The following is a 27,312-nucleotide window of genomic DNA, read 5'->3' as shown; positions in this document are numbered from 1 at the left end:
CCAAAAGTATAAAGAAATATTTTCCTAGAAACAACTAAAAGAAAATAAATGATTATATAAATAAACTGAGTTTGCAGAAAGTGGAAAATCTGATTATTTGTGCGGACGTCTACCACTACCAGATGTTAATGCGTGTGAGTGAATGTGTGGGAATGGACAGGTGAATGGACGGACCAGGCAGACCATAGGTTGGACCGACTGGACACTGACAAAAGACTGGACTAAGGTTGGACACATGACTGGTAATTGTTCTGTTTTAACTTTTCTTTTTAAAACACAGGTTGGATCATAAGTGGAGAAACTGAGTATAAAAGGTGATGTTCTGGTTAACACACAGGCTTTTGTTTCTAGGACGTTTCAAGGATGCAGGCTGTGGATGGAGCCAAGAAAGGATTTGACATGATGATTAATTTGATTTCATTCCTTAAATACAGGTTTGAAGCTCCGGAGCATTTATACATAATATGATAGGACTAAACTTTTCTTTTAATTCCCTAACCTGAGTGAAGGATTTTGAGTTCAGTTCAGTTCGGTTCAGTTCAGTTCATTTTTATTTCAAACATGTGCCTTCACAATCATTTCCAAATATCATTTCATTATTTGTTTGAAAAGGAGTAGGCAGAAGTAATTACTTATTTGTCCCTACCCCCTCAAGTTTTACCTCTCATTCTTTTAATTTTCTTTTAGTCTTAAATTAAACAAACAACATATGAAACAAAAGTACAGCATGGTGTGAACATGGTGACAGTCGGCATGTTGCTGATTGTCCTCTTTGTTCCAGGTGAGCTGTTTGTTCAGTCATTCACAGACATGGAGTCATTTTACAATCTGAACTTTACTGACAAAGAAAATCTGAAAGGCCAGTGAAGATAGAGTCAACAGTTTACTAATCATGACACTGTATTTACAGCTGCTTTGGCTGATTGTCCTGATGATGCAGACCTCTCCATAGCTGCACCAAAGAAGCTGGAAGCACTGAGTGGATCTTGTTTGCAAATCCCATGTAGCTTCAGACCCAAAGAAGAACAGAGATTTAACAGCACAAGAAAAATTTTTGGAGTGTGGATTAAAAACAATTCTGATATTACCAAAATCAAAAACAATGTGATCTTCAACAGTAATGGAGCAGTTAGCATCTATCCAATGAGTATTACTGGGAACCTGAGTCAGAGAGACTGCACCACTCTGTTTTCTAATTTAACCACAAACTACACAGACACATACTTCTTCAGAGTAGAGAGAGAAACATTCAAGGCGGGAGCTCATTGTGATCCTCTTCAAATAACAGTCAGAGGTGAGTTATTTTTAACACTTTTATATTAAAATGACAATAATTCACATTCAGACAGTTGTTCTCTATTCTTTGTCTAAAATATCTCTTGAAGCTAAAAGTAACACTACAGTCACAGTGATTGTCCCGACTTACAGTTTATTTCTTTACTGTACAGAAGCCTTCCACACAAATCAGGATGTAAAATGCAAATAAAAACAAAATGAAGTATTTTTCAAATCATTTACAATCTCAGTTCATTTCTGTACAGGTCAAAAATACCATAGAAAAGATCAAAACTAAAAACTTTGATTGTTTTTTGTGGGTCAGCCTCTTGTTTATGTTTTCACAAGACTAACAGATCACTGTTTCATGATGTAGTAATATTGATTTCATTGTGTGACGGGTCTGTACTGCAGACAGACCAGTTTAGCACCTGGACTCTTATACCAAACATAAAAAGTCAGATGGATGCAGATTTTTACTTTTGATAGTCAGATTAAAGCCAATTTTCATCTATATCTCACTTCATGTTAAATAAGTTCACACAGAGCAAGCAGCAGTGTTTGTTTTTATATTTTTATTTTCATTGTAGAGTTTTAACTGGCATTCGTGCATCTAGTCGTACCACTCTGGGTCCTTGTGATCTAGCATTTTGAGTTCTTGTATTTTTATATTATGGTTTATGTTCTGAATCCTTGGTTGTACTGTTTTGATTATTGTCATTTCCCTAGGTTTAAGTTATGTTTGTCAAGGGTTTAGTTCTTAGGTTTTGTGTGATGGCTTCCCTATGTTCCGTGTTGTATCCACTGTGCCTGTCTGTCCCAAGTTTCAGGTCCCTATGTTTTGTCTCCCCAGTCTGTTAAGTTTACATGTCTTGAATTCAGTCAGTGTGTTTCCTGTTTTACTTTGAAGGTCTGTGTCCCATGTCAGTGTTTCTAGTTTTGCTTCCCTTGTCTCGTCCAGTCTAATTACTCCCAGCTGTGCTTTCCTTCTGTGTCTCGTGTCCCTCGTTATCCCTCAGTGTATTTAAGGCCTGTGTTTCTTTTTGATAGTGTCGTGTCCTCCCTCAAAGCTGTGTGTTATTTTCTCTGTGTCTCCTTGCGAATTTGTTTTCCCAGTTTCGTTTAGTTTTGTATTGTTATTTGTGTCACTACCAGGCCAGGAATAAAGCTGTTTTTTCCCTGTGTAGGCATCCTTTCCTGCCTACACACAGCCATTTTGTGACAAATGGTTTTCAAAAGTGTTCCTGAGCTCATGAAATGAGTCTCTTCGTGAACATCAAATACAATCCAAATATTGATCTTATTTATTTGGATACAAACTGTGTTTAATGTGAAACCACAGATTCTCCTTGGAGGCCCAATATTACAATCCCAGGTGATCTGAAGGAGAAGGAGTCTGTCACTATAACCTGCTCAGCTCTCACTCCCTGTCCACACTCCCCTCCTCAACTCACCTGGAATCTCCAACAAGACTCTCACAACAAAATAGAGGAAAGCAAAGATGGAAGCTTTACAACTAAAATCCAGCAGACCATCACTCTGTCAGACACACATGATGGAAAGAAGATCAGCTGCTCTGCCAGATATCCTGTGAACCAAGGAAAAGACACCAAGACAGCAGAGACAGAAGAGACTCTCAGTGTTTCATGTAAGACAATCAGAGTTTGTTGTTGGATCCTGTCAACATATCATGATTTGTGGGACTTCATCTTTTTCTCCAGACGCTCCTAAAGACACCTCAGCATCCATCAGTCCATCAGGTTTGGTGTCAGCAGGCAGCTGGGTGAAGCTGACCTGCTCCAGCAGAGCCAAACCTCCAGTCAGCAGCTTCACCTGGTTCAAGAAGAGCAGAGATGGAGCTGTGAAAGTATCTGAAGGAGAGATTTACAGCTTCAATGTAACAGATGGTGGAGTTTATTACTGTGTGGCCACTAATGATCTGGGTAATCAGAAATCAGCAGAGATTCGTGTGACTGAAGGTAACGTTACTCAGCAGATTTTTTTTCATTTCAAAATGTTTTTGACTGGATCCAATAATTGAAGTGTTAAAAGATTTTTTTCCCCTCATCCATTTTCTTCCGGTTATCCTTCTCAGGGTAGCAGGGAGCTGAAACATATTCCAGTTCTCTTAGGGCGAGAAGCAGGGTACACCCTGGACAGGTCACCAGTCTGTCGCAGGGCTAACACATAACCATTCACACACTCACACTCACATTCACACCTATGGGCAATTTATAGTTATCAATTAACCTAACCCCACTAACTGCATGTCTTTGGACTGTGGGAGGAAGCCGAAGTATCCTGGGAGAGAACCCAGGTAAACACAGGGAGAACATGCAAACTCCACACAGAAAGACCCTGCACTGATGGTGGATTTGAAATTAGGTCCTTCTTGTAACCGATGTGCCACCATGTTGCTGCATTTTCATAATGTTTTAATTAATTTTTTTGATTATTCATTTTTATGTGATATATCTCAGAAGAAAGTAGAAACAGAAGTGTGTTTAACTGAGACTGAATTTTGTTTTATGAAGTTCAAAGATTTTTCTTCATCCTACAATGTGTGGTTGTTCATGTGGCAGACATGAAAAAGTATTTTTTCACCTTAAATGGTCTTAATGTTCATTCTGTCACATACTGTCTTAATCACTCTAAAATCTTGTTGCATTAAAGGTGGAAACCTGGTTGGTGTCTACACTATAGTGAAGACTGTGGGAATCATAATGCTCGTGAGCACACTGATGGTTTTTGTGTGGTGAGACAAATGTTTCTGTGAGACCACAGACAAACTTATTTGTAGTAAAACAAAATAATTCATTCCTTCTAGTTTATTTGTTTGATTTTTCTTCAGGTGGTTCAGATCAAGACGCTCCAACAATCCAGAGAATGAAATCTGTCAGATGAGCAGAGTCACATCACAACACATCAACTAAAGTTTCTGCAGGAGGACAAACTCCACCTGAAAATATCACTAAATTCACTGCAGTGATGTTTAACAGTTTTCTTTGAGAGTAGAGATGATGTTGCAGGAATTGAGACATTTCCTTTGTGGACAAGTGATTTATAAGTGCAACTTAAGTTATCATCCATTTACTCTGAGCTCATATCAATCCTTCAAATTTAAATATGATCCACTGTGGTGTATTATTATCCACCGACCTCCTAAATCCTGTGATGACTTCCTGAATTAATTCTCTCATCTGTTTTCATATTTTGTCAAATTTGACCAATTCCCTTAGTGCAGCATGTTAATGGTTCCACACATAACAGTGAGCACCCCATGATCGTGTTTTCACTCCCATCTTATCTACAACCTCCCTGCATATGTCTGATTTACTGACTGGCCACACATTTGTATTTTTTGACACAGTTTTTCTGTTTGTGTTGTCTTCCCAGAAACAAACTGTTCAGTCTTGTATCTTTAATGAGAATTCAGGAGCTGTATCAACACATCATTTTTCAGATGTCAGTGATTCACTTGATGGGTCTAATAGTCTATGTTAATCATCATATTAAGTTTTAATGGAAATTTTTAAGATTCCTTCTTCATCTCTGTGTCAAGCTGACTTTACTGAACTAAAGTCTCTAAAGTATCTAATTGTGTCTTCATGTAATCTTTAAAGCAAATGTTGATGATTTTTCTGTTTTATACAATGTTCTAAATGTACTCTGTGATCGTGGCAGGTAGATGACTTCTCTCTGTAAATATATATATTTAAAAGCAAAACAAATGAAACTGTTTAATTACAGGTAGTTCATGTCTGCCCACCATAATGACAGTTTTCTTTTCTCTATATACATCATGTAATTTCCATCACTTCACTGGTTTTTCTAGCAGACACATCTTATCTGATGGCACATCAGTGTATGATACGAGAAATATGATGTTCATACTGGGAGTTATTAAATATATAGTGTAAGGTTGAGCTTACAGGCTGTGAATGAGTGAAGCTAAAACTTTGAGGGTGAGCGCACCATTTTAGACTTTTAAGGACAGCACACAGCAGCAGCAGGATGTGATGTATTCACACATCAAAAGGGTTAAGGCTAAAAAAAGACTTAACACAGATGGGTGATGGCCCAGTGCAGAAGAAATGAGTGAGAAAGTGACTTTGGCTGAACAAATGTTCAAGATGTTCATGTCTGATGTATATATAGTTTGGTATCGGCAGTGAGTCATGCTTCCACACAACTCTCGAAAAGGCATTAAAGTGATGTCACATTAACAGTTAATTTACAGTTAAACATTTTTGTTGTGTGCTTCTTGTTTGTGTGTATTTGACATATTGCATGTTTTCAATGCTGATAAATGAAGATGAAGCACAATTATTATTTTTAATGAAATGCTTGGTTTGCCTCCTTAATGATGCCTCTGACATCTCTTTGAAACAATGTAAATGCAAAATGCTGTTTGCTGGATTCACATCTGCAAAGAAAACAATTACAAAGCACTGTTTCAACTGGATCAACAGCCAGGTACGACACATGCTGCATACTCGCTCTCTTGCATTCAGATCAGGCAATGAAACGGAATACAAAGCTGCAAAGTATGGACTGAGGAAAGCCATTACAGCAGCTAAGAGGCAGTACAGAGAGAATCTGGATGGTTTCTATTCTTCTGCTGACCCCTGGTGGATGTGGCAAGGCCTGCAGCACATCACAGAATATAGGGCCACCACCAACACCATCAGCTCTGCAGGCGGTCTGCGGGAGGATCTCAATGTGTTTTACACCCGCTTTGAGACCCCCCAGACCTTCAAGACCTTCCAGATCATCCGACCCTCTCCCCTGCCAGCCGTCTCAGTAGACAAAGTACACAAGGTCCTGAGGAAGATCAACCCCTGCAAGGAAGCAGGACCAGACAACATCCCTAGACGGGCCCTTAGAGCATGTGCTAACGAGCTGTCTGATGTTCTCACCTCCATCTTCAACCTTTCCCTCAGCCTGAGCATCGTTCCCACATGCTTTAAGACTACAACCATCATCCCTCTCCCCGAGAAAAGCCCACCCACCTGCCTACACAGCTACAGACCAGTTGCACTCACTCCAATCATTGCAAAGTGTCTTGAGAGAGTGATGCTGGCCTACATTTAATATTCCACACACTCTGGACCCCCTGCAGTATGTCTACCGGCCCAAAAGGTCCACGTCAGACGCCATCACTGCTGCCCTTCACTATTCCCTCTTCCACCTGGAAAATAATTACTCCTACATCAGAGTACTCTTTGATGACTACAGCTCTGCCTTCAACACAGTCATCCCTCACAAACTCATCCACAAACTGTCTACAGTCGGCTTGCACCCCACCCTCTGTGACTGGCTTTTTCACCGGCAGGCCTCAGTCTGTCAGGATCGGCAACAGGACTTCAGTCAGCATTATCACAAACACTGGTGTACCACAGGGTTGCGTCCTCAGTCCCATCCTCTACACCGTGTTCACCCACAACTGTGTCGCCTCCAACAAAGAGAACATCATACTGAAGTTCGCGGATGACACTGAATTGATCGGTCGCATCACTGGTGGGGATGAGGCAGCTTACAGGAGAGAGGTGACTGGTCTGGTGTCATGGTGTGCAGACAACAACCTCACCCTCAACACTGATAAAACAAAGGAGATGATAGTGGACACGAGGAAGAAGAAGCGGCTTCACCAGCCGCTGTTTATCTGGGAGAGTAAAGTGCAGAGGGTGAGCAGCTTTAGGTACCTGGGCATCCACATTAGTGAGGACCTCACCTGGACACTGAACACCACACAGCTGGTCAAGAAGGCTCAGCAGCAGCTGTATTTCCTGAGGAAGCTGAGGAAATTTGGTATGTCGGCCAAGATCCTCAGCAGCTTCTACAGCTGCACTGTGGAGAGCACATTGACCAGCTGCATCACTGCATGGTACGGCATCACTACTGCTATGGACCGCAAATGCCTGCAGAGAGTGATAACAACTGCGGAGAAGATCATCAGGACTCCGCTCCCCTCTCTGCAGAGCATCTACTATCGCAGAGTCCAGAGGAGAGCTGCCTCCATCCTCAAAGACCCCACACACCCTCAACACGGACTGTTCACACTTCTGCCCTCGAGACGGAAGTTCAGAAGTGTGAAATCTAGAATATCCCGACTCATCAACTCCTTCTTCCCCACTGCTATCAGACTCATGAACAGCTGACCTACCTCAACTGCAATTTGCACATCAGGACACTTTGCACACTAAGTTCATTTTGCACATTAAGCTCCTTTGTACACCCATTTACACTGACATCTGCATACCTCACTTGTCTTCATTTACTTATTTTGTACTTCTTTATTTATTTTTCATTATTTTTATCCTTATTTTTATCTTTATTTATCTTGTTCCTTCAACACTACCTAACTTGGCATTTGTGTATGGATAGCAAAGGAAGAATTTCATTACACAGTGAAATGCTATTTCTTCTGTACACATGACAATTAACACTTTGGATCTTGAATCTGGTTCACTCATGAAAATTTGTATGAAATCATTCTGGATACAATGCCTTCTCAGAATTGATCATCTCAAACATACCACTGATAGATTAAATAAAGCTCCACCCACAACTGTTGAAGCTTGAAAAATCTTATAACTGATAACTGATTGTAACTATGTGGACTTATTATCACTTGTACTGCTATTCACCCTGCTAACACTGTACTGACATGACTGTACTGCACAGTACAGCTCAAATCACATCATCAAGTTTGCAGATGACACAACAGTGGTGGGTCTCATCACCAACAGTGATGAGTCTGAATATAGAGAGGAGATTACAACACCTGGTGGACTGGTGTCAGAATAACAACCTGTCTCTAAATGTTCAGAAGACTAAAGAGATGGTTGTTAACTTCAGGAAGAGCACATTGGCCCACACCCCACTGCACAATGGGGTCTGCTGTTGAGATGATAAACAATGTGAAGTTCCTGGGTGTGCACATTTCAGATGACCTCTCCTGGAATCTGAACACCACCACCATGAAGAAAGCCCCACAAAGTCTTCACTTTCTTTGGAAGCTGAAGAAGGCCAGTCTCCCTCCTCCCATCCTCACATCATTTTACAAGGGAACCACTGAGAGCGTCCTGTGCTGTTACATCACTATCTGGTACAGGAACTGCACCTTCGCTGAAAAGAAGTCTCTGCAGCAGATAGTGAGGACAGCAGAGAGGAGCATTGGAGGCCCTCTCCCACCTTTAAGACAAACACATCATCTGACATGCAAACAGCATAGTGAAGGACACTTTCCACCCCTCACATGCACTGCTCTCCCTCTTTCCATCTGGCAGACGGTTTTGCAGCATCAAAACTGTAACAGCCAGACACTGCAAAAGTTTTTCCCCTAAGCAGTCAGAGCTCTCAACTCACTACCACCAAAGGACTGATGAACATAAATACTCTTACAAACAAACACAAAGACTTCTTCAATACTTTTACAATACTCACCAGAAGATTCAATAATAACAACACAAACTTTCATAAATGCACTATTTGCACATTTTACATCTTGCACATCCCTTCGTCTTGTCTTGTCTGTAATATCTTGACTATAACTTGAACCTGGTATTTAATACCAATTGCACAAGATCTCACTTTACTGTAATTACACATGATCACTTTATATTGTCTCTTGGCCTGTCTTTGTTTATTCTACATAGATAGAGTTAGTATTAGTATGTTTTTATCTTTTTTATTTTATTTACATTTTGTGATTCCACAAATGTTGATTCTGTTCATCTGGACATAGCGTTTTCAGTGGGAGATGTCAGTTCCTTAATCATTTATGTGCAAATTCTCATGACCATTGATCAACAACCACTGATCAAAGCCCACTGATCAATGGCCATGAGTACATTCACAGAGAGTTGGGGAATGGCTGCAACCACAGCATTGAAAGATGGCGAAAGATCTACCCTTAGGCCCCCTCCTCAATTCAGAGATGGTGTTTCCCTTTTCACATGAATGTCCTTTTTGACTCCGCGATCAAACCAGCGTTCCTCCCTGTCCAGAATGTGTACATGCTCATACTTGAAAGAGTGTCCAGTGGCCTGTAGGTGTAAATAGACTGTGGAGTCCTGGCCTGACGAGGTAGCTACTGGACTGTTCTCCCTCTTTCCATCTGGCGGACGGTTTCGCAGCATCAAAACTGTAACAGTCTGGGTAACATAAAAATAGAATGGATCTACAACAACTACCATCCTCCTATCTTTCTCCAGCTTGCAGGGGGCTGGGGGATAACCCTGAAGTGAGAGGGTAAGAGGCAGGGTACACCGAGGACAGTTCACCAGCCTATCACATAGAGACAAACAACTATTCATGTCTGATGTATATATAGTTTGGTATCAGCAGTGAGTCATGCTTCCACACAACTCTGTTTATAATTCTGCTAAAATGAAGATGAAGCACTCTTATTATTTTTAATAAGAACCTTGGCCTGAAACTCAAACATAACATGTCTTTTTGTATTTATTGACCTCAAATGTTGTGTGTTGGACTGAGAGGCAACAACAGGTTCCTTTGCTGTGTGCTGGGAAGATACACTGAGTTCCTCTGTGACCTTTCAGTCTATTAATCTTGTTTCTATTCTATTTCTATTTACAGATGAAATAAGACTACAACACACAGACTTTGTCAAATGTATTTAAACAGGACTTCTACAATGACACTGAATTATATATATATATATATATATATATATATATATATATATATATATATATATATATATATATATATATATATATATATATATATATATATATATATATATATTCAAATATGAGTGTTATTGGTAGTATTTTATCATAATTTCAGACTGTTTAGGATTTTTAAGTTATGTGGCGCTGTTTTATTTATACAGCGCTACATTACAACAACAGTCGCCTCAAGGCGCCTATATTGTAAGGTGGACCCTACAATAATACATACAGAGAAAAACCCAACTATCATATGACCCCTATGAGCAAGCACTTTGGCGACAGTGGGAAGGAAAACTCCCTTTAACAGGAAGAAACCTCCAGCAGAACCAGGCTCGGGGGGGCATCTGCCACGACCAGTTGAGGTGAGAGAAGAAAGACAAGATAAAAGACATGCTGTGGAAGAGAGCCTGAGATTAATAACAAGTATGATTCAGTGCAGAGAGCTCTATTAATACACAGTGAGTAAGAAAGGTGAGTGAAGAAGAAAGACAGTGCATCATGGGAATCCCCCCAGCAGCCTACATCCACTGCAGTATAACTAAGAGGATTTAGGGTTATTAGTATGTTTATAATTATGAAATATGATGATGATTATTACTAGCAGTGATGTAGTAGCAGTGATAGCTGTACATAGTTACACCGTGTGAAGAAGTGATTTTTTGAGTGTGTTTTGATAAATAAATATTTAGTAACAGAAAGAGTTGACCCCCAATGAAAAGATAACCTTGCATCAATGTCCCCTCATCCTTTTTTTCCCACTCATCTAGGCCAGCTATGAAAGGGTGAGAGACAGGGTACACCATGGACAGGTCACCAGTCTGTAACAGGACTAACACAGAAAACCATTTACACTCACTTCAGAGTCACTAACCTAACAAAGCCCAGAGAGTGTGAGAACTCACACACAGAAATGCTCCAGTCTGGATTTAATTGTGGGATGGAGAGATTTCGCAGGTCTTTCCCCGCCACTGCTGTCAGACTCCACAACAAAGACTTTTGCAGCTGATCAAGCACACAAACCCACACATGTGCAATAAGACTGCTATATGTGCAATTCTTGTGCAATTCTTCTTCTGATGAAGTTGTATTTTTGTATTTTCTTACTCAGTTGTATATAGCATTTGTATTTCTATTTTATTCTATTGTATATATCATTCTATTCTATTTTATTCTATTGTATATAGTATTTTATTTTATTTTATTGTATTTTATTGCATTCCAGTGTTTTCTAATTTCTGCTACATAACTTTGCACTTTTGCTGTAACAAAACAAATTTCCCACCTGTGGGACTAATAAAGGTCATCTTATTTCTTATTTCTTATTGTAACAGATAACTGCTGATATAAAGTGACTTTCATATTGGGAGTTTGAAAATATATTCACTAAAGTTAAACTTACAGGCTTTGAAGGAGTGAAGGTAAAAAAAGAAATCTCTGAGTGTGAGTTTACAGTTTTAAACCTGTAAAGCCTGAAACATGAAACAACTTCCAAAAATGCATTTTTTAATGGAGTTAATTAAAAATAAATCTATATTATTTTGCAAATATGAGTTTTAATATTTGCTACGTTGTTGTTGCAACTCATTCCTATAAAATATTTTGGGCAACTTAATTACAGAAAAAAAGTCTCACAACTCACAAAATTTCATGTGAAATATGGCAAACTTCATGTTACAGGTTTAAGAAAGAGAACTAATCCACTTCCTCTTTTAGCAGGTTAGAAGCAGGAAGTACACAAATAAGTTTAGTATGCAGACGTTAGTCAGTGTGTATTTTAGTTCTTCCTTCTCTCTGATATGATGATCACTAGTTTACAGGGTTTATTGTAATTTTCCTTCATTTCACTCTAAAACTGAGACTAAACTGGGACTTGTTTGGTAAGAAAACATTTATGTCATTTTCTTTCCTTAGTTTTACTCACAAAAACAAACTATGTAGTATTATTACTGTTTTTATATTTCACATCTCAGATGTTGTTAATAATGTTTCCTTATGAAAGAATGACAGCTCATATTGCACAGAGGAAGTCTGGATTATGAATTTGTTTTAAAGAATAATGAATAATCTCTTCAAAATCCATAATTCAAGTGATTAAATATCTGATGTGTGTTTGTAATTCAGGGTTTCAACAAGTTCCTGTGTGTGAACATGGTGACAGTCGGCATGTTGCTGATTGTCCTCTTTGTTCCAGGTGAGCTGTTTGTTCAGTCATTCACAGACATGGAGTCATTTTACAATCTGAACTTTACTGACAAATAAAATCTGAAAGACCAGTAAAGATAGAGTCAACAGTTTACTAATCATGACACTGTATTTACAGGTGCTTTGGCTGATTGTCCTAATAAAGACCCAGCACTCTTCATAACTGCACCAAAGCAGCTGGAAGCACTGAGTGGATCTTGTTTGCAAATCCCATGTAGCTTCAGACCCAAAGAAGAACAGAAATTTATCAGCACAAGAAAAACCTTTGGAGTGTGGATTAAAAATGATGATAGATTTGACAGAAATCCAAACAATGTGATCTTCAACAGTAATGGAGCAGTTAGCATCTATCCAATGAGTATTACTGGGAACCTGAGTCAGAGAGACTGCACCACTCTGTTTTCTAATTTAACCACAAACTACACAGACACATACTTCTTCAGAGTAGAGAGAGAAACATTCAAGGCGACAGCTCGTTGTGATCCATTTCAAATAACAGTCAGAGGTGAGTTATTTTTAATATGTTTATAACAAAATGACAATAATTCACATTCAGACAGTTGTTCTCTATTCTTTGTCTAAAATATCTCTTGAAGCTAAAAGTAACACTACAGTCACAGTGATTGTCCCAACTTACAGTTTATTCTGTTATTGAACAGAAGCCTTCCAGAAAAGTCAGGATGTAAAATGTAAATAAAAACAAAATGAAGTGTTTTTCAAATCATTTACAGTCTCAGTTCATTTCCGTACAGGTCAAAAATACCATAGAAAAGATTAAACTAACACCTTTTTTTGGTTTTTGTTGGTCAGGCTCTTGTTCATGTTTTAACATTACTAACAGATCACTGTTTGATAATGTGCAAATGATATTTTTAGTGTGTGACAGGTCTGTACTACAGACAGGCCAGTGTAACACATGGACTCTTATACCAAACACAAAAACTCAGATGGATGCAGTTTTTCACTATACTAAAACATTTTTACTTTTTATCTGTCAGATTAAAATCAGTTTTAATCTTTTAATAATCTTTTTAATAATCTTTGCCTCAAATCATGTTAAATAAGTTCACACAGAGGAAGCACCAATGTTTGTTTTTATATTTTTATTTTCATTGTAGTGTTTTTTCTACGACTAGATGCAAAAACTTCCATTTTTGCATCTAGTCGTACCAATGATTTTCAGAAGTGTTCCTGAGCTCATGAAATGAGTCTTTTGGTAAAAATTAAGAGATTTAGTTTTAAATTTCTCAGCTCTGTTCATCAGTTCAGTTACTAATTATTATTATTATTATTGTTATTATTTTTATTATTATCATTAATATCTTATGTTCTTGTTTATTCTGGTTATGTATTCCGTTAAGATTTAGTAGTTCTTAGGTTTCGGTCCTGTGCGTCCTGTGTTCCAGGTCACTCTGGTCTCTGTGTAAAGCCCTTGTCTCTGAGCCTGTGTCTCTACAGACACAGAATACAGTAATTAAGGGCATAAAATGCAAGAACATGGAACATAAAATCAGCCTTTATGCGGATGATGTGTTACTTTTTCTCCAAAACTCACAAACCAATATCTCTGGGGTAATTGCATTGATAAACTCTTTTGCAACAATATCAGATTACTCAATTAACTGGTCAAAATCTACAGTCCTTCTAATTAATTGCTCCTTCCATAATTCTTCCTCTACACCACTGCAAGCGGGAAATATAAAATATTTAGGTATTAATGTTTCTCCCAAGCTTGCAGATCTAACTAAATTAAACCATATCCTACTTTTAAAGAAAGTAGAAGGTGATCTGACTAGATAGAAATGTCTACCCATATCACTCATGGGAAGGGTTGCCGCTATAAAAATGATGGTCTTACCAAAAATAAATTATTTATTCTCAATGATCCCAACTAAACCGCCACAAGATTGGTTCAGATCTGTAGATTCATATATGTCCAAATTCCTTTGGAAAGATAAACCCCCACGTATAAGCTTAAAAACACTACAAAAGACCTACAGCCCCTACAAAAGGATAAAGGAGGATTAGAACTTTCAGCACTACTTCTTAGCCAGCAGGCTTCAATTTATCTCAGGATGGCTAAAACATACCTTCTTAGACGAACCTTGGCTAGATGTAGAACAAGCACTTTGCAATAATCTAGAGATTTCAGACCTACCATTTATCAGCTCAAACATCCAACGACATGAATGCTTCAAAAGCGTCAACATCAGCTCTTCTCTGACAGCATGGTTGGAGTTTCTGAAATTGACAGAGTCTTCATTAATCCCATGCAAACGTACACCTATCTGGAACAACCCTGACATATTACAAAACAATAATATGATAAACTTTCCAGATTGGAGTGGTAAAGGAATCAAATACTTAGAACATATATTAGATGGAACAGAATTTATTCCATTTGACAGACTAGTTACACAATATGGGATCAACAAGAAAAGATTTTTAGAATATCAACAAATTAAATCCATAGTAAAAAAGAAATTTAAACCCGGTCAAGCCGAACTACAAACACCATCAAGTGTGGTTCAATTTCTTACTCTTAAAACCCCAAAATTACTCTCCAAAATATACAGAATGCTTTCTAAAACAGATGAATCAATATCACTTCCTACTGCAAAATGGGAAGCGGATTTATCAGTTAACTTAGACCAAAACTTCTGGTCTCAGATTTGCTTAAAAACCTTTCATTTAATTAGAAATCCCAGTCTTCAATTAATTCAATACAAAATACTACATAGAGTGCACTATACAGGTTATTGGATGTTCAAGATGGGCTTTACGTCTACCAACAACTGCTCACACTGCCAAACCAATTCACCGGACAATTATATCCACGCTCTTTGGTTCTGTCCACCAGTTCAGAAGTTTTGGCGCGAGATATTCAATTCAATTCAATTCAATTTTATTTATATAGCGCCAAATCACAACAAAAGTCGCCTCAAGGCGCTTTATATTGTACAGTAGATAGCACAATAATAAATACAGAGAAAAACCCAACAATCATATGACCCCCTATGAGCAAGCACTTTGGCGACAGTGGGAAGGAAAAACTCCCTTTTAACAGGAAGAAACCTCCGGCAGAACCAGGCTCAGGGAGGGGCGGGGCCATCTGCTGCAACCGGTTGGGGTGAAAGAAGGAAAACAGGATGAAAGACATGCTGTGGAAGAGAGACAGAGATTAATAACAGATATGATTCGATGCAGAGAGGTCTATTAGCACATAGTGAGTGAGAAAGGTGACTGGAAGGGAAAAACTCAATGCATCATGGGAATCCCCGGCAGCCTACGTCTATTGCAGCATAACTAAGGGAGGATTCAGGGTCACCTGGTCCAGCCCTAACTATATGCTTTAGCAAAAAGGAAAGTTTTAAGCCTAATCTTGAAAGTAGAGATAGTGTCTCTCTCCCGAATCCAAACCGGAAGTTGGTTCCATAGAAGAGGGGCCTGAAAACTGAAGGCTCTCCCTCCCATTCTACTTTTAAATACTCTAGGAACAACAAGTAGGCCTGCAGAGCGAGAGCGAAGTGCTCTAATAGGGTGATATGGTACTACAAGGTCATTAAGATAAGATGGGGCCTGATTATTTAAGACCTTGTATGTGAGGAGCAGGATTTTGAATTCAATTCTGGATTTAACAGGAAGCCAATGAAGGGAAGCCAAAACAGGAGAAATATGCTCTCTCTTTCTAGTCCCTGTCAGTACTCTTGCTGCAGCATTTTGGATCAGCTGAAGGCTTTTCAGCGAGTTTTTAGGACATCCTGATAATAAAGAATTTGATTGATTGATTGATTGATATTGATTGATATACCTTTATTAGTCCCACAAGGGGGAAATTTCATAAGGCTGCCGACCTATTGCACGCAATGGCGGCGCCATCTTACCCTCCGACCATACATACATTACACAAAACATCACATGGGGAAGACAGGTCAGAGGGTATAACATGGAAAAGCACAACATGAGGAAAGATAAGGAGAAAAAATAACTCCCCCAGACTGAGCTCCAACAGGAGATCAGTTTGGGAACAAAAAAACACCTCTGCACATAGCACATGAAAAACTCTTAATACACCAAAGAAACACATGACAAGCAACAGGGGCGGGTAAAGGGTGAGAGACAGCCGATTTAGACAGTACATCCGGGCCTGCAGCCTATGCGCTGGTCTCCATGATCCACCGTCAGCATCGGAAGGAATAAGCGTCGAAGGCGTTTGGAAAGGAGGGGGTGAGTGTGTGCATATCAGTGTATATGTATGTGTGTATATGTCCAGAGTTCAGCTGAGACAGTGTCCTTCGCCCTGCCAGGCTAAGTAAACAGTCTTCCAGCCAACCCAGGTGGCCTTGCATAGAATAGGAAGGAACAGACTAAACACAGTCTGTAATCAGGGTGTTGTTGTACAGCTCCAGCCTTGCAACCGCAGCTGGCGCCGAGAAGGTATCCGCATGAAGTGAAGGTGCTTTTTACTTTAGTGCGAACAGCTTATATGAATTTCAAAGCAGTTCTACAGTCCAACACTGGTCTCTCAATCTCCCGATGGAGAGCCGCGAGCTTCGCCATACTTGCGTTCTGTGATGTTGTCATTCTTGTGCTCAAGGAGCCGATTCTGAAAAACTCCCGACAGTGTGCCTCCCCGAGATGTCATCCAATTTACGCTCAGAGATGTTATGCCGAGCGAGCCTTTCCGAGATGTAATCCAGTCTGCACTCAGAGATCTTATTCTGAGTATTCACAGCAGCCGTAGCCTTTCCAAGATCTTATCTGTGCTGCACTCAATGAGCCCATTTTGAGAAACTCACGCCTCGTCCCATCGTTTCAATTCCAGCGGGCAGCCTTGTGGAGGTTTGAACAGCCGGTTCCGCTTTCTTAATTCTTCGATAAGCCAGGGCCAAGCCAGCTCCGATCAGCCAGAACCCTGTTATCATGGTTCCGAATAGGTAGAAATCTTCAGCAGTCAGGCTCACCCAAGCCCAGACTTCTCGTTGAGAAAGGGGTGTCAACTGCATTCAGAGACCAGTTGATCAAATCCATAATTCCTCTTTTAGGTTTTAGAAAACAGACTGTGAGAGATTGTTCCAGGGAAAAGTAATACAAAAAACACGAGACTAGACAAGGACATAAGAGGCTAAGCAGGGAAGCTAAGGGAGAGGAGGAGGAGGAGAGGAGAAAAATGCGACCGCCTTCGTCAAGAGCAAGAGCAGACCAATTACAGTAGTCCAGCCTGGAAGTAATAAATGCATGAACTAGTTTTTCAGCATCACTCTGAGACAGGATATTTCTAATTTTAGAGATGTTGCGCAAATGGAAGAAAGCAGTCTTACATATTTGTTTAATATGTGCGTTGAAGGACATGTCCTGGTCAAAAATGACTCCAAGGTTTCTCACAGTGTTACTGGAGGCCAAGGTAATGCCATCCAGAGTAAGAATCTGCTTAGATACCATGTTTCTAAGATTTTCAGGGCCGAGTACAATAACCTCAGTTTTATCTGAATTAAGAAGCAGAAAGTTAGCGGCCATCCAGGTCTTTATGTCTTTAAGACATTCATGCAGTTTAACTAATTGGTGTGTGTTACCTAGCTTCATGGATAGATAGAGCTGCGTGTCATCTGCATAGCAGTGAAAATTTATGCTATGTCTTCTAATGATGCTGCCTAAGGGAAGCATGTATAATGTAAATAGAATTGGTCCTAGCACTGAACCCTGTGGAACACCATAATTGACCTTAGTGTGTGAAGAGGACTCTCCATTTACATGTACAAATTGGAGTCTATTAGATAGATATGATACAAACCACTGCAGTGCAGTACCTGTAATACCTACAGCATGTTCTAATCGCTCTAATAGGATATTATGGTCAACAGTATCGAACGCTGCACTGAGGTCTAGCAGGACAAGCACAGAGATGAGTCCACTGTCAAAGGCCATAAGAAGATCATTTGTAACCTTCACTAAAGCTGTTTCTGTGCTGTGATGAGCTCTGAAACCTGACTGAAACGCTTCAAATAAGCCATTCCTCTGCAGATGATCTGTTAGCTGTTTGACAACTACTCTTTCAAGGATTTTTGATATGAAAGGAAGGTTGGAGATTGGCCTATAATTAGCTAAGACAGCTGGGTCTAGAGATGGCTTTTTAAGTAAAGGTTTAACTACAGCCACCTTGAAGGCCTGTGGTACATAGCCGATTATTAGAGATAGGTTGATCATATTTAAGATTGAAGCATTAATTAATGGCAGGACTTCTTTGAGCAGTTTTGTAGGAATGGGGTCTAAAAGACACGTTGATGGTTTGGAGGAATTAATTATTGAAGTTAACTCAGAAAGATCAATTGGAGAAAAAGAGTCTAACTTAACATCGATGGTACTAAAAGTAGCTGTAGATAATATTACATCTGTGGGATGATTATTGGTATTTTTTCTCTAATGATAAAAATTTTATTTGTGAAGAAGTTCATGACGTCATTACTAGTTAACGTTAAAGGGATTGTTGGCTCAGTAGAGCTCTGACTTTTGTCAGCCTGGCTACAGTGCTGAAGAGAAACCTGGGGTTGTTCTTATTTTCTTCAATCAGTGACGAATAGTAAGATGTTCTGGCTTTATGGAGGGCTTTCTTATAAAGCAGCAAACTATTTCTCCAGGCTAAATGATGATCCTCTAAATTTGTGACACGCCATTTCCTCTCCAGCTTACGAGTTATCTGCTTTAGGCTACGTGTTTGAGAATTATACCACAGAGTCAGGCACTTTGGATTTGAGGCCTTAGTTTTCACAGGAGCTACAGTATCCAGAGTCGTACATAGTGAGAAGGTAAAATTATTAACAAGATAATCGACCTCTGTTGGAGTAGCGTTCAGATAGCTGCTCTGCTCTATGTTGGTACAGGGCATTGAAGATGATAACAGTGGGTGGATTATATTCTTAAACTTAGTTACAGCACTTTCAGAAAGACATCTACTTTGATAAAGTCTACTCTCCACTGCTGTGTAATCAATTATTGTAAATGTAAATGTTATCAGGAAATGATCAGACAGCAGAGGGTTTTCAGGAAACACTGTTAAATGTTCAGTTTCTATGCCATATGTTAAAACAAGATCTAGAGTGTGATTAAAGTGGTGGGTGGGTTCTTTTACATTTTGAGAGAAGCCAATTGAGTCTAATAACAGATTAAATGCGATGTTGAGGCTGTCATTTTAGCATCTACATGGATGTTAAAATCACCCACAATAATTATTTTATCTGAGCTGAGCACTAAATCAGATAAAAAGTCTGAGAAATCAGAGAGAAACTCTGTGTAAGGCCCAGGTGGACGATATATGATAACAAGTAAGACTGGTTTCTGAGTTTTACAGCTGGGGTGGACGAGGCTAAGCATCAGGCTTTCAAATGAATTAAAAGTCTGTCTTGGTCTTTCGTTAATTAATAGGCTGGTGTGAAAAATTGCTGCCACACCGCCCCCTCGGCCTGTGCTTCGAGATTTCTGGTAGTTAGAATGACTCGGGGGTGTTGATTCATGTGAAGACTTATCGAAGTGTCTGAAATGTAACATTCCAACTTCCCCTTTAGTATGTTTGTTGGGCAGCTTAGATTATGTCACTACAGAAAAGAATATAGCCCATATGGTTTTCACTGCCCTATGCATAGCCAAGAAAACAGTCCTCATGAACTGGAAAAATAAAAATAATCTTAATTCTAACCAATATAGAAATTATCTAATAGATTACATTAGTCTTGATACAGCCTCTGCCACCACATCAGATCAATTGCTCTGGGCTCCTTTGATCAGCTCCATCACCTAGTGGGGGTGGGGGGTCATAGTTTGGTCCCACCTTCGCTGTTGTGATTGGTGTGGGGGTAGGGACAGGCTTGGGGCGTCGGGGGATTCCCCAGTTTAGATTGCTCTTAGTTCTGTCCTGGACATCTTTGCTTCTGTTTGTGTTTCTCACCATTTGGAATAAAGCTCTCTCACTATAAGCCAGTGCCTGCATTCTGGGACCATCTCTTACCTCCACACAGTCTGCCTCACAAACCGTGACACCAATGCTGCTTCTCCAGCAGACTAGGGCAAAGTACACTGCACTTGGCACAACAATCAACACATTAACATTCAAATTGTTAATATTCTCGCCACAAAGGACATTCCAGTCTGCAGACTCGAAGAAGAAAAAGGTAAAAACAACTGGAAACATCAATCATGGAGCAGAAAATTAAACTAACACAAAACCTGATAGAAAACCAAATAAAACAGGAGACAAATGAAAAACACAGACACAAGAAGGATGATACCTGACTTGACCAAGATGTGGAACAGGCACAAAGCGAGAGAAGAGACAGAGGGAGGAACAGACACAGAAAACTACAACTAAAAACATAAAACATCAAAACATGAAGCAAAATCCTGGATGAAACACTCCTCAGTAGCATAACGATGGGGTAAAATTAACAATCATGAATCTAAAATCATATCGATAAAGACTAAGAAGATTTAAGAAAAAGACAGAAATCAAAACCTGTATTCAAAGGCTCAAACATAAAACTCCAAACTGGAATAATGAAACATAAATGCAAACCCAAACACAAATATAAAACAGAAAATACATCACATAACTAAACACCAGAAATTGCGCAAATATCAACAGCTGTATCTGCATTTTTGTGATGATGTTGAGTTGGTAAAATATGTTCACAGACATCAAACCTGCCAAATTATGCAAAACTACCTCTGTGTGTTCAGCATTTTGGAGCTTTAATGATGTCATTTGATAATCAGCACTCAATGTTATTATTAAAATCCAAATATTGACTTCATTTATTTGTATAAAAACTGTGTTTGATGTAAAAACCACAGATTCTCCTTGGAGGCCCAGTATTACAATCCCAGGTGATCTGAAGGAGAAGGAGTCTGTCACTATAACCTGCTCAGCTCTCACTCCCTGTCCACACTCCCCTCCTCAACTCACCTGGAATCTCCAACAAGACTCTCACAACAAAATAGAGAAAAACACAGATGGAAGTTTTACAACTAAAATCCAGCAGACCATCACTCTGTCAGACACACATGATGGAAAGAAGATCAGCTGCTCTGCCAGATATCCTGTGAACCAAGGAAAAGACACCAAGACAGCAGAGACAGAAGAGACTCTCAGTGTTTCATGTAAGACAATCAGAGTTTGTTGTTGAACTGAATCCTATAGGACAACATGATTTGTGTGATATGTCTTTGTTTGTTTGTTTCTCCAGATGCTCCTAAAGACACCTCAGCATCCATCAGCCCATCAGGTTTGGTGTCAGCAGGCAGCTGGGTGAAGCTGACCTGCTCCAGCAGAGCCAAACCTCCAGTCAGCAGCTTCACCTGGTTCAAGAAGAGCAGAGATGGAGCTGTGAAAGTATCTGAAGGAGAGATTTACAGCTTCAATGTAACAGATGGAGGAGTTTATTACTGTGTGGCCACTAATGATCTGGGTAATCAGACATCAGGAGTGATTCATGTGACTGAAGGTAACGTTACTCAGCAGATTTCTATTCTTTTTGTTTCAATTCTCCACTTATCCTTCTCAGGGTAGCGGGGAGCTGCAGTCTATTTCAGCTGTCTTAGAGTGAGAGGCAGGTTACACCCTGGACAGGTCACCAGTCTGTTGCAGGGCTAAGATAGAGACTGAGAATAATTCTCACACTTACATTCACAGCCATGTGCCATTTATAGTTACCAATTAACCTAACCCCACTAACTGCATGTGTTTGGACTGTGGGAGGAAGCCGGAGTATCCGGGGAGAGAACCCATACAAACACAGGGAGAAAATGCAAACTCCACACAGAAAGAGCCTCACCTGATAGTGGAATTGAACTCAGGACCTTCTTGTAACCAATGTGCCACCATGTTGGAGCATTTTCTTTTATTTTTTTATTTATGTTTTTGATTATTCCGTTTTTTGTGATATATCTCAGAAGAAAGTAGAAACAGAGGTGTGTTTTATCTCTGACTGAATTTATTTTATCCTACAATGTGTGGTTCTTCATGTGTTAGAAAGGAAAAACAGTTATTACCCCTTAAATGGTCTTATTTACTGTTAAATGTTCATTCTGTCACATACTGTCTTAATCGCTCTAAAATCTTGTTGCATTAAAGGTGGAAACCTGGTTGGTGTCTACACTATAGTGAAGACTGTGGGAATCATAATGCTCGTGAGCACACTGATGGTTTTTGTTTGGTGAGACAAATGTTTCTGTGACACACTCATGTGAAACCACAAACGAACTCATCTGTAGTAAAATAAAAGAATTCATTCTTTCTTGTATTTTTTTCCAATTTTTTTCCTTCAGCTGGTTCAAATCAAGACACTCCAACAATCCAGAAACTGAAATCTGTCAGATGAGCAGAGTCACATCACAACACATCAACTAAAGTTTCTGCAGGAGGATAAACTCCACCTGAAAATATCACTAAATTCACTGCAGTGATGTTCAACAGCTTTGCTTTGAGAGTAGAGATGATGTTGCAGGAATGGAGACATTTCCTTTGTGGACAAGTTCATGCCGCTCCTCAACTGGACTTGACATTTTAAATAGGACCTGCTGAGAATCTTAAGAAAGTTTTCTCCACAGTGAGACCCACCACATGTCTTTTAGATCCAATCCCCTCTTCACTTTTTAAAACACTTTATGGATTTTTTGAAGCAGAGCTTTTATACATGATGAATTGCTCTCTTCAGTTGGGTGTCTTCCCAGCTGACTTTAAAACGGCGGTGGTGAGGCCCCTTCTGAAGAAGAGCAATTTGGATTGCAATAATTTTAATAACTACAGACCTGTATCCAACTTACCATTTTTAAGTAAAATTTTAGAAAAACTTGTTTTTATTCAGATTAATGATTTTCTGAATGATAAACAGATCCTAGAAATATTTCAGTCTGGATTTCGGGTGAACCACAGCACAGAGACCGCTCTCCTAAAGGTTTTAAATGATATTAGATGTAACTGGGACTCCCAAAAGGTCTCAGTCCTGGTGCTACTGGATCTAAGCGCAGCCTTTGATACAGTAGACCACACTATACTTTTAAACAGACTGAAACACATGGTGGGCCTCTCTGGTGCTGTACACAACTGGTTCACTTCCTATCTCTCAGACAGAACTTTTATGGTGTGTATGGATACATGCTCCTCTAAGATCCATAAAATGACATGTGGTGTGCCTCAAGGGTCAGTTTTAGGCCCTGTACTTTTTAATTTGTATATGCTCCCTCTTGGCGGCGTCATCAGGAGGCATGGAGTGAACTTCCACAGTTACGCTGATGATACTCAGCTGTACATCTCCGTGTCTCCTGATGACACCAGACCAATGGATGCCCTTTTTAACTGTATTTTAGATATAAAATCTTGGATGGCAGAAAACTTTTTACAGCTTAACCCGGACAAAACTGAAGTTTTAATCATCGGTCCTGAGGCTCAGAGAGAAACTCTTGTCTAAATTACAGGCATTTTTCATGCCCTTCACTACAAGTGAAAAACCTGGGTGTTATTTTTGACTCTGAGCTTGGTTTTATCCCACATATTAAACACGTAACCAAAATTGGATTTTATCATCTAAAAATATAGCCAGAGTCCGCCCTATTCTCTCTCGGGCCAACACGGAGATGCTGATGCATGCTTTTATTACCAGTCGCATTGATTACTGTAATGCCCTGCTCTCTGGTCTCCCCAAAAAGAATATTTCACCTTTGCAACTTTTGCAAAACTCTGCAGCTCGTGTGCTGACGAAGACCAGAGGGCGGGCCCACATTACACCGGTTTTACAGTCGCTGCATTGGCTCCCCGTGTGTTTCAGGATCAATTTTAAAGTTCTTTTATTGGTTTTTAAATGTCTTAATGGTCTTGGGCCTTCTTATCTTTCAGATCTGCTTTTACCATATGAACCCTCAAGGGACCCTGAGGTCCTCTGGTACCGGCCTTTTGATTGTCCCTAAAGTCAGGACACATACTCACGGAGAGGCAGCTTTTCAGTGGTATGGTCCTCGACTGTGGAACAGCCTGCCGGAGGAGCTCAGGGCCGCAGAGAACGTACATGTTTTTAAAAACAGGCTCAAGACCCACCTTTTTAATTTAGCTTTTAACTAACGCTTATTTATTTAATGCTTATTTATTCTATCCTGTTATTCTATTTATATTATTAATTTAGTTTTACCTAATACCTATTGATTGTATTCTTTTTCATTTTTTATCTTCTTACTCTGTTTATACTTATATTTATATTATATCCCACTCTTATTTATTTTATCTTTTTATCCTGTTTATATTCTTATTAGGTCATATCTCCAGTGTTTCCTCGGAGGGGGCTCTCTGCACCGGGGCTGTGATCGACCGTGGCTGCTGGGGCTTTGTGGGTCCTCTGAGCCTGGCTGGGGGGCTTCTTTGCCTCCCTCCTGCTGTGTGCCCAACCTGGAGGCTGCGGTCTGTGACCGGCCCGGTGCAGACGGCCCCTGTGATAGTGTTTCCTCACTTGGCTAATGCGCACCAGCCCAATTTTACTCTTTAGGTGTGTGTGTGTGTGTGTGTGTGTGTGTGTGGGGGTGTATCATTTTTTTTTATTTTATTTTTTTTAACCTGTCCCGTTTCGTTCTTTTGCCATCAGAATTATTGTCTAAAGGCGAAGAAAGATGCCCAAATGATTTACTTTACCAAATGGACCATCCCAGCCTTGCCGTAATGGTCCATTTGATTCAACTTTTATTGTTTATTTTATTTTCACTTGCTGAATACGGGACAGACTTGACTGGAGGAGAGAACGTGGAGAAAGAAAGAGGGAAAGAAAAAACCTGAGAAGAGGGACGGGGAAAAGGGCAAAAACCAAAACCAACAGAATAAGCAGACAAAAAATACATATATCGATCACCTGGATCACCTGTTGAGAAAGAAAAAGAAAGCAAGCAGAAGAAAACGAGAGTAATAAACAACATCACAATGATATATGGGAATATGACAGTAAATACTAAATATTAAACATTATTGTGCAGCACGTGAGATCGACAGCGCACAGTGTGCTTTGAGGTAGGAGCCAAAAAGGGTGTAGTTTGTGTGTGTGAGCACCCGTGTGTACACCTGTGAGCATGAACGCACTTGTTTTTAAAAGGTTCCTTCATGTAATGATCTGCTAGAGGGTGTGGGGGGCCACTGCCCCGACCTCCAGGGCATGAAGCCGGTATGGAGGAGATCAAGACTCCAGACATCCAGAGGCCCCCAGAACACAAGAGACCAAGGAAGACCAACAGAGGGCAGCGCCACTATCCCAGAAAGAGCTGAGGAGAGTCCCAGATGAGGCGTCACTCAGCAGCCGCGGAGCAGAAGCCAGGGGGGGTTGCAGTGACGTGCCCGTGAGCTCCGCCGGCAGCCAGCTGTGCCTGAGTGACCGAGCCCCGGGCCGTGAGGCAGAGGGCACCCCATCCCCAAAGTGGCCCGAGCGAGCCCCAGGCTCCAGGCCCCAATAAGCAGCCGCCAAGGAGTGAGCCGGTGGGTACCTGGGCGCCCACCCCCGGACACAGAGAACCACCAACGCACCGATGTCTGAGGGCGTCCGCCACCAGCAGGGGAAGTGGTGGGGAGATGGGCCTCAAACCTTGGAGGGCCTGAGATGTCCCCAGAGAGGTGGCGTCTGATACCCAACCTGACATATAGACACAGACAAACAGGCACACACAGATACAAACATCTATTCCCACCCTCATGCTCTCATATACAATTGCTCAACACTCACCCAACGTGGAGACAGACATAGAGAGACATTGTACACACAATCACACTCCCCAAGCGTACTCTAAGCCCCGAGTCTAGGTACCCTTGCCCCTGGAGGGGGAAACTGCACCCCCTGTGTATCATGACCGCTTCTGTTAATGACAGTGCGGGGAATGAGTGGGAGGGTGGGGTGGGGTGGGGTGGGCTGCTTTTAACCATGTAAAGCACTTTGTGCTACAGTTTGTTTTGTATGAAAAGTGCTTTATAAATAAAAATTGATTGATTGATTGATTGATTCACTCTAAGGTCAAGCATTTTATCCATGAACACTGATCTAACCCTAATCTTATGTAAGACTGCTTCAGCATGATGCTTGGACAATCCTGTCAGTTTCCATTCTGTTACAGTTTCAGCTGTTTTCCTAACATTAGTGTTAGATTCAGAATCAGAATCATCTTTATTTGGCCAAGTTTGTGCACACAAACAAGGAACAAATGCAAGTTACACAAAGTCTTAAGAAACTATACAAAGTAGTGGTGCCAAACTGAGTGGTGTAATATGCATATGTGTTATGAGCTGAATGATGTAAGAGTGGGTCATTTCACAGTGTTCATCAGAGTGACAGCCTGGGGGAGGAAACTGTCTCTGTGGTTTTTGTAAACAGTGGTCTGTAGCACCTGCCTGAAGGCTGCAGTTTGAACAGTTTATTTCTGGGATGTGAGGCGTCTGCAGTGATGTTTCCACCTGTTTCTTTATCCTGGACTTGTACAGGTCCTGGATGGAGGGAAGATCCGCTCTGCAGACCCGACTGTCCGTTGAAGTCTGGCCCCTAAACAGCTTTTCCACTGATAACTACTGCCCCCTAAAGGAACTTTGCCAAAACAATTACAAATATTTGAATGCCCCGAGGTGCTCAGGCTGTGGTGGGGGAATATCAGTGATTTACAAGTGCAATTTAAGTTGTCATCCATTTACTCTGAGCTCATATCATCCCTTCAAAGTTAAGTATGAAAATCCATTTTGGTGTATTATTATCCACCAACCTCCTAAATCCTGTAATGACTTCCTGAATTAATTCTGTCATCTGTTTTCATATGTTGTCAAATTTGACCAATTCCCTTTTGTTGGTAATTGTGATTTAAACACTGATGATAGTGCAGGATGGTAATGGTCCCACACATAACAGCGAGCACCCCTGGATCCGTTTTTTACTCCCATCTTATCCATAACCTCCCTGCATATGTTGTCACGGTCCTGGGCCATTGACCCAGTGTTTAGTGTTCTCTGTGCCTCCCTTATGTTTGGTCTCTGTGTTTCTTAGTTGCTGTCTCCCCTGTCAGCTGTATCCCCTAGTCAAGTCCGCGTCTCAGTGTTACGTTTCCTGTTTTACTTTGAAAGTCTGTGTTTTTGGTGAATGTA

General features: G+C 40.3%; 2 protein-coding genes across 2 annotated transcripts; both read left to right on the top strand.

Annotated features, from left to right (window-relative positions):
• Nucleotides 1–747: 747 nt before the first annotated feature.
• On the top strand, nt 748–5,462 carry LOC116333218 (myelin-associated glycoprotein-like). Its single transcript, XM_039617167.1, has 6 exons — nt 748–781; nt 911–1,294; nt 2,618–2,923; nt 2,997–3,254; nt 3,949–4,030; nt 4,127–5,462. The coding sequence occupies exons 1-6, from the start codon at nt 754–756 to the stop codon at nt 4,206–4,208; spliced, it is 1,140 nt and encodes a 379-aa protein (XP_039473101.1). The 5' UTR covers nt 748–753; the 3' UTR covers nt 4,209–5,462.
• A 6,636-nt stretch (nt 5,463–12,098) lies between these two features.
• LOC120441987 (myelin-associated glycoprotein-like) lies at nt 12,099–22,604 on the top strand. Its single transcript, XM_039617674.1, has 6 exons — nt 12,099–12,168; nt 12,298–12,684; nt 21,021–21,326; nt 21,413–21,670; nt 22,300–22,381; nt 22,494–22,604. The coding sequence occupies exons 1-6, from the start codon at nt 12,126–12,128 to the stop codon at nt 22,573–22,575; spliced, it is 1,158 nt and encodes a 385-aa protein (XP_039473608.1). The 5' UTR covers nt 12,099–12,125; the 3' UTR covers nt 22,576–22,604.
• Nucleotides 22,605–27,312: the final 4,708 nt, after the last annotated feature.

Source organism: Oreochromis aureus, linkage group 9 (assembly GCF_013358895.1).
Source record: "Oreochromis aureus strain Israel breed Guangdong linkage group 9, ZZ_aureus, whole genome shotgun sequence".
Lineage (NCBI taxonomy): Eukaryota > Metazoa > Chordata > Actinopteri > Cichliformes > Cichlidae > Oreochromis > Oreochromis aureus.
Note: the sequence above shows the minus strand (reverse complement) of the source record. Positions and strands in the feature narration are given on the sequence as shown.

Bases quoted from the DNA above. Each gene is read 5' to 3' on its own strand.
- LOC116333218 (XM_039617167.1), top strand. From the start codon at position 754: ATGTTGCTGATTGTCCTCTTTGTTCCAG. The intron at 3,255-3,948 runs GTAACGTTACTC...GTTGCATTAAAG, and splicing joins AGAGATTCGTGTGACTGAAG to GTGGAAACCTGGTTGGTGTC. The intron at 4,031-4,126 runs GTGAGACAAATG...ATTTTTCTTCAG, and splicing joins ACACTGATGGTTTTTGTGTG to GTGGTTCAGATCAAGACGCT.
- LOC120441987 (XM_039617674.1), top strand. From the start codon at position 12,126: ATGGTGACAGTCGGCATGTTGCTGATTGTCCTCTTTGTTCCAG. The intron at 21,327-21,412 runs GTAAGACAATCA...TTGTTTCTCCAG, and splicing joins AGAGACTCTCAGTGTTTCAT to ATGCTCCTAAAGACACCTCA. The intron at 21,671-22,299 runs GTAACGTTACTC...GTTGCATTAAAG, and splicing joins AGTGATTCATGTGACTGAAG to GTGGAAACCTGGTTGGTGTC.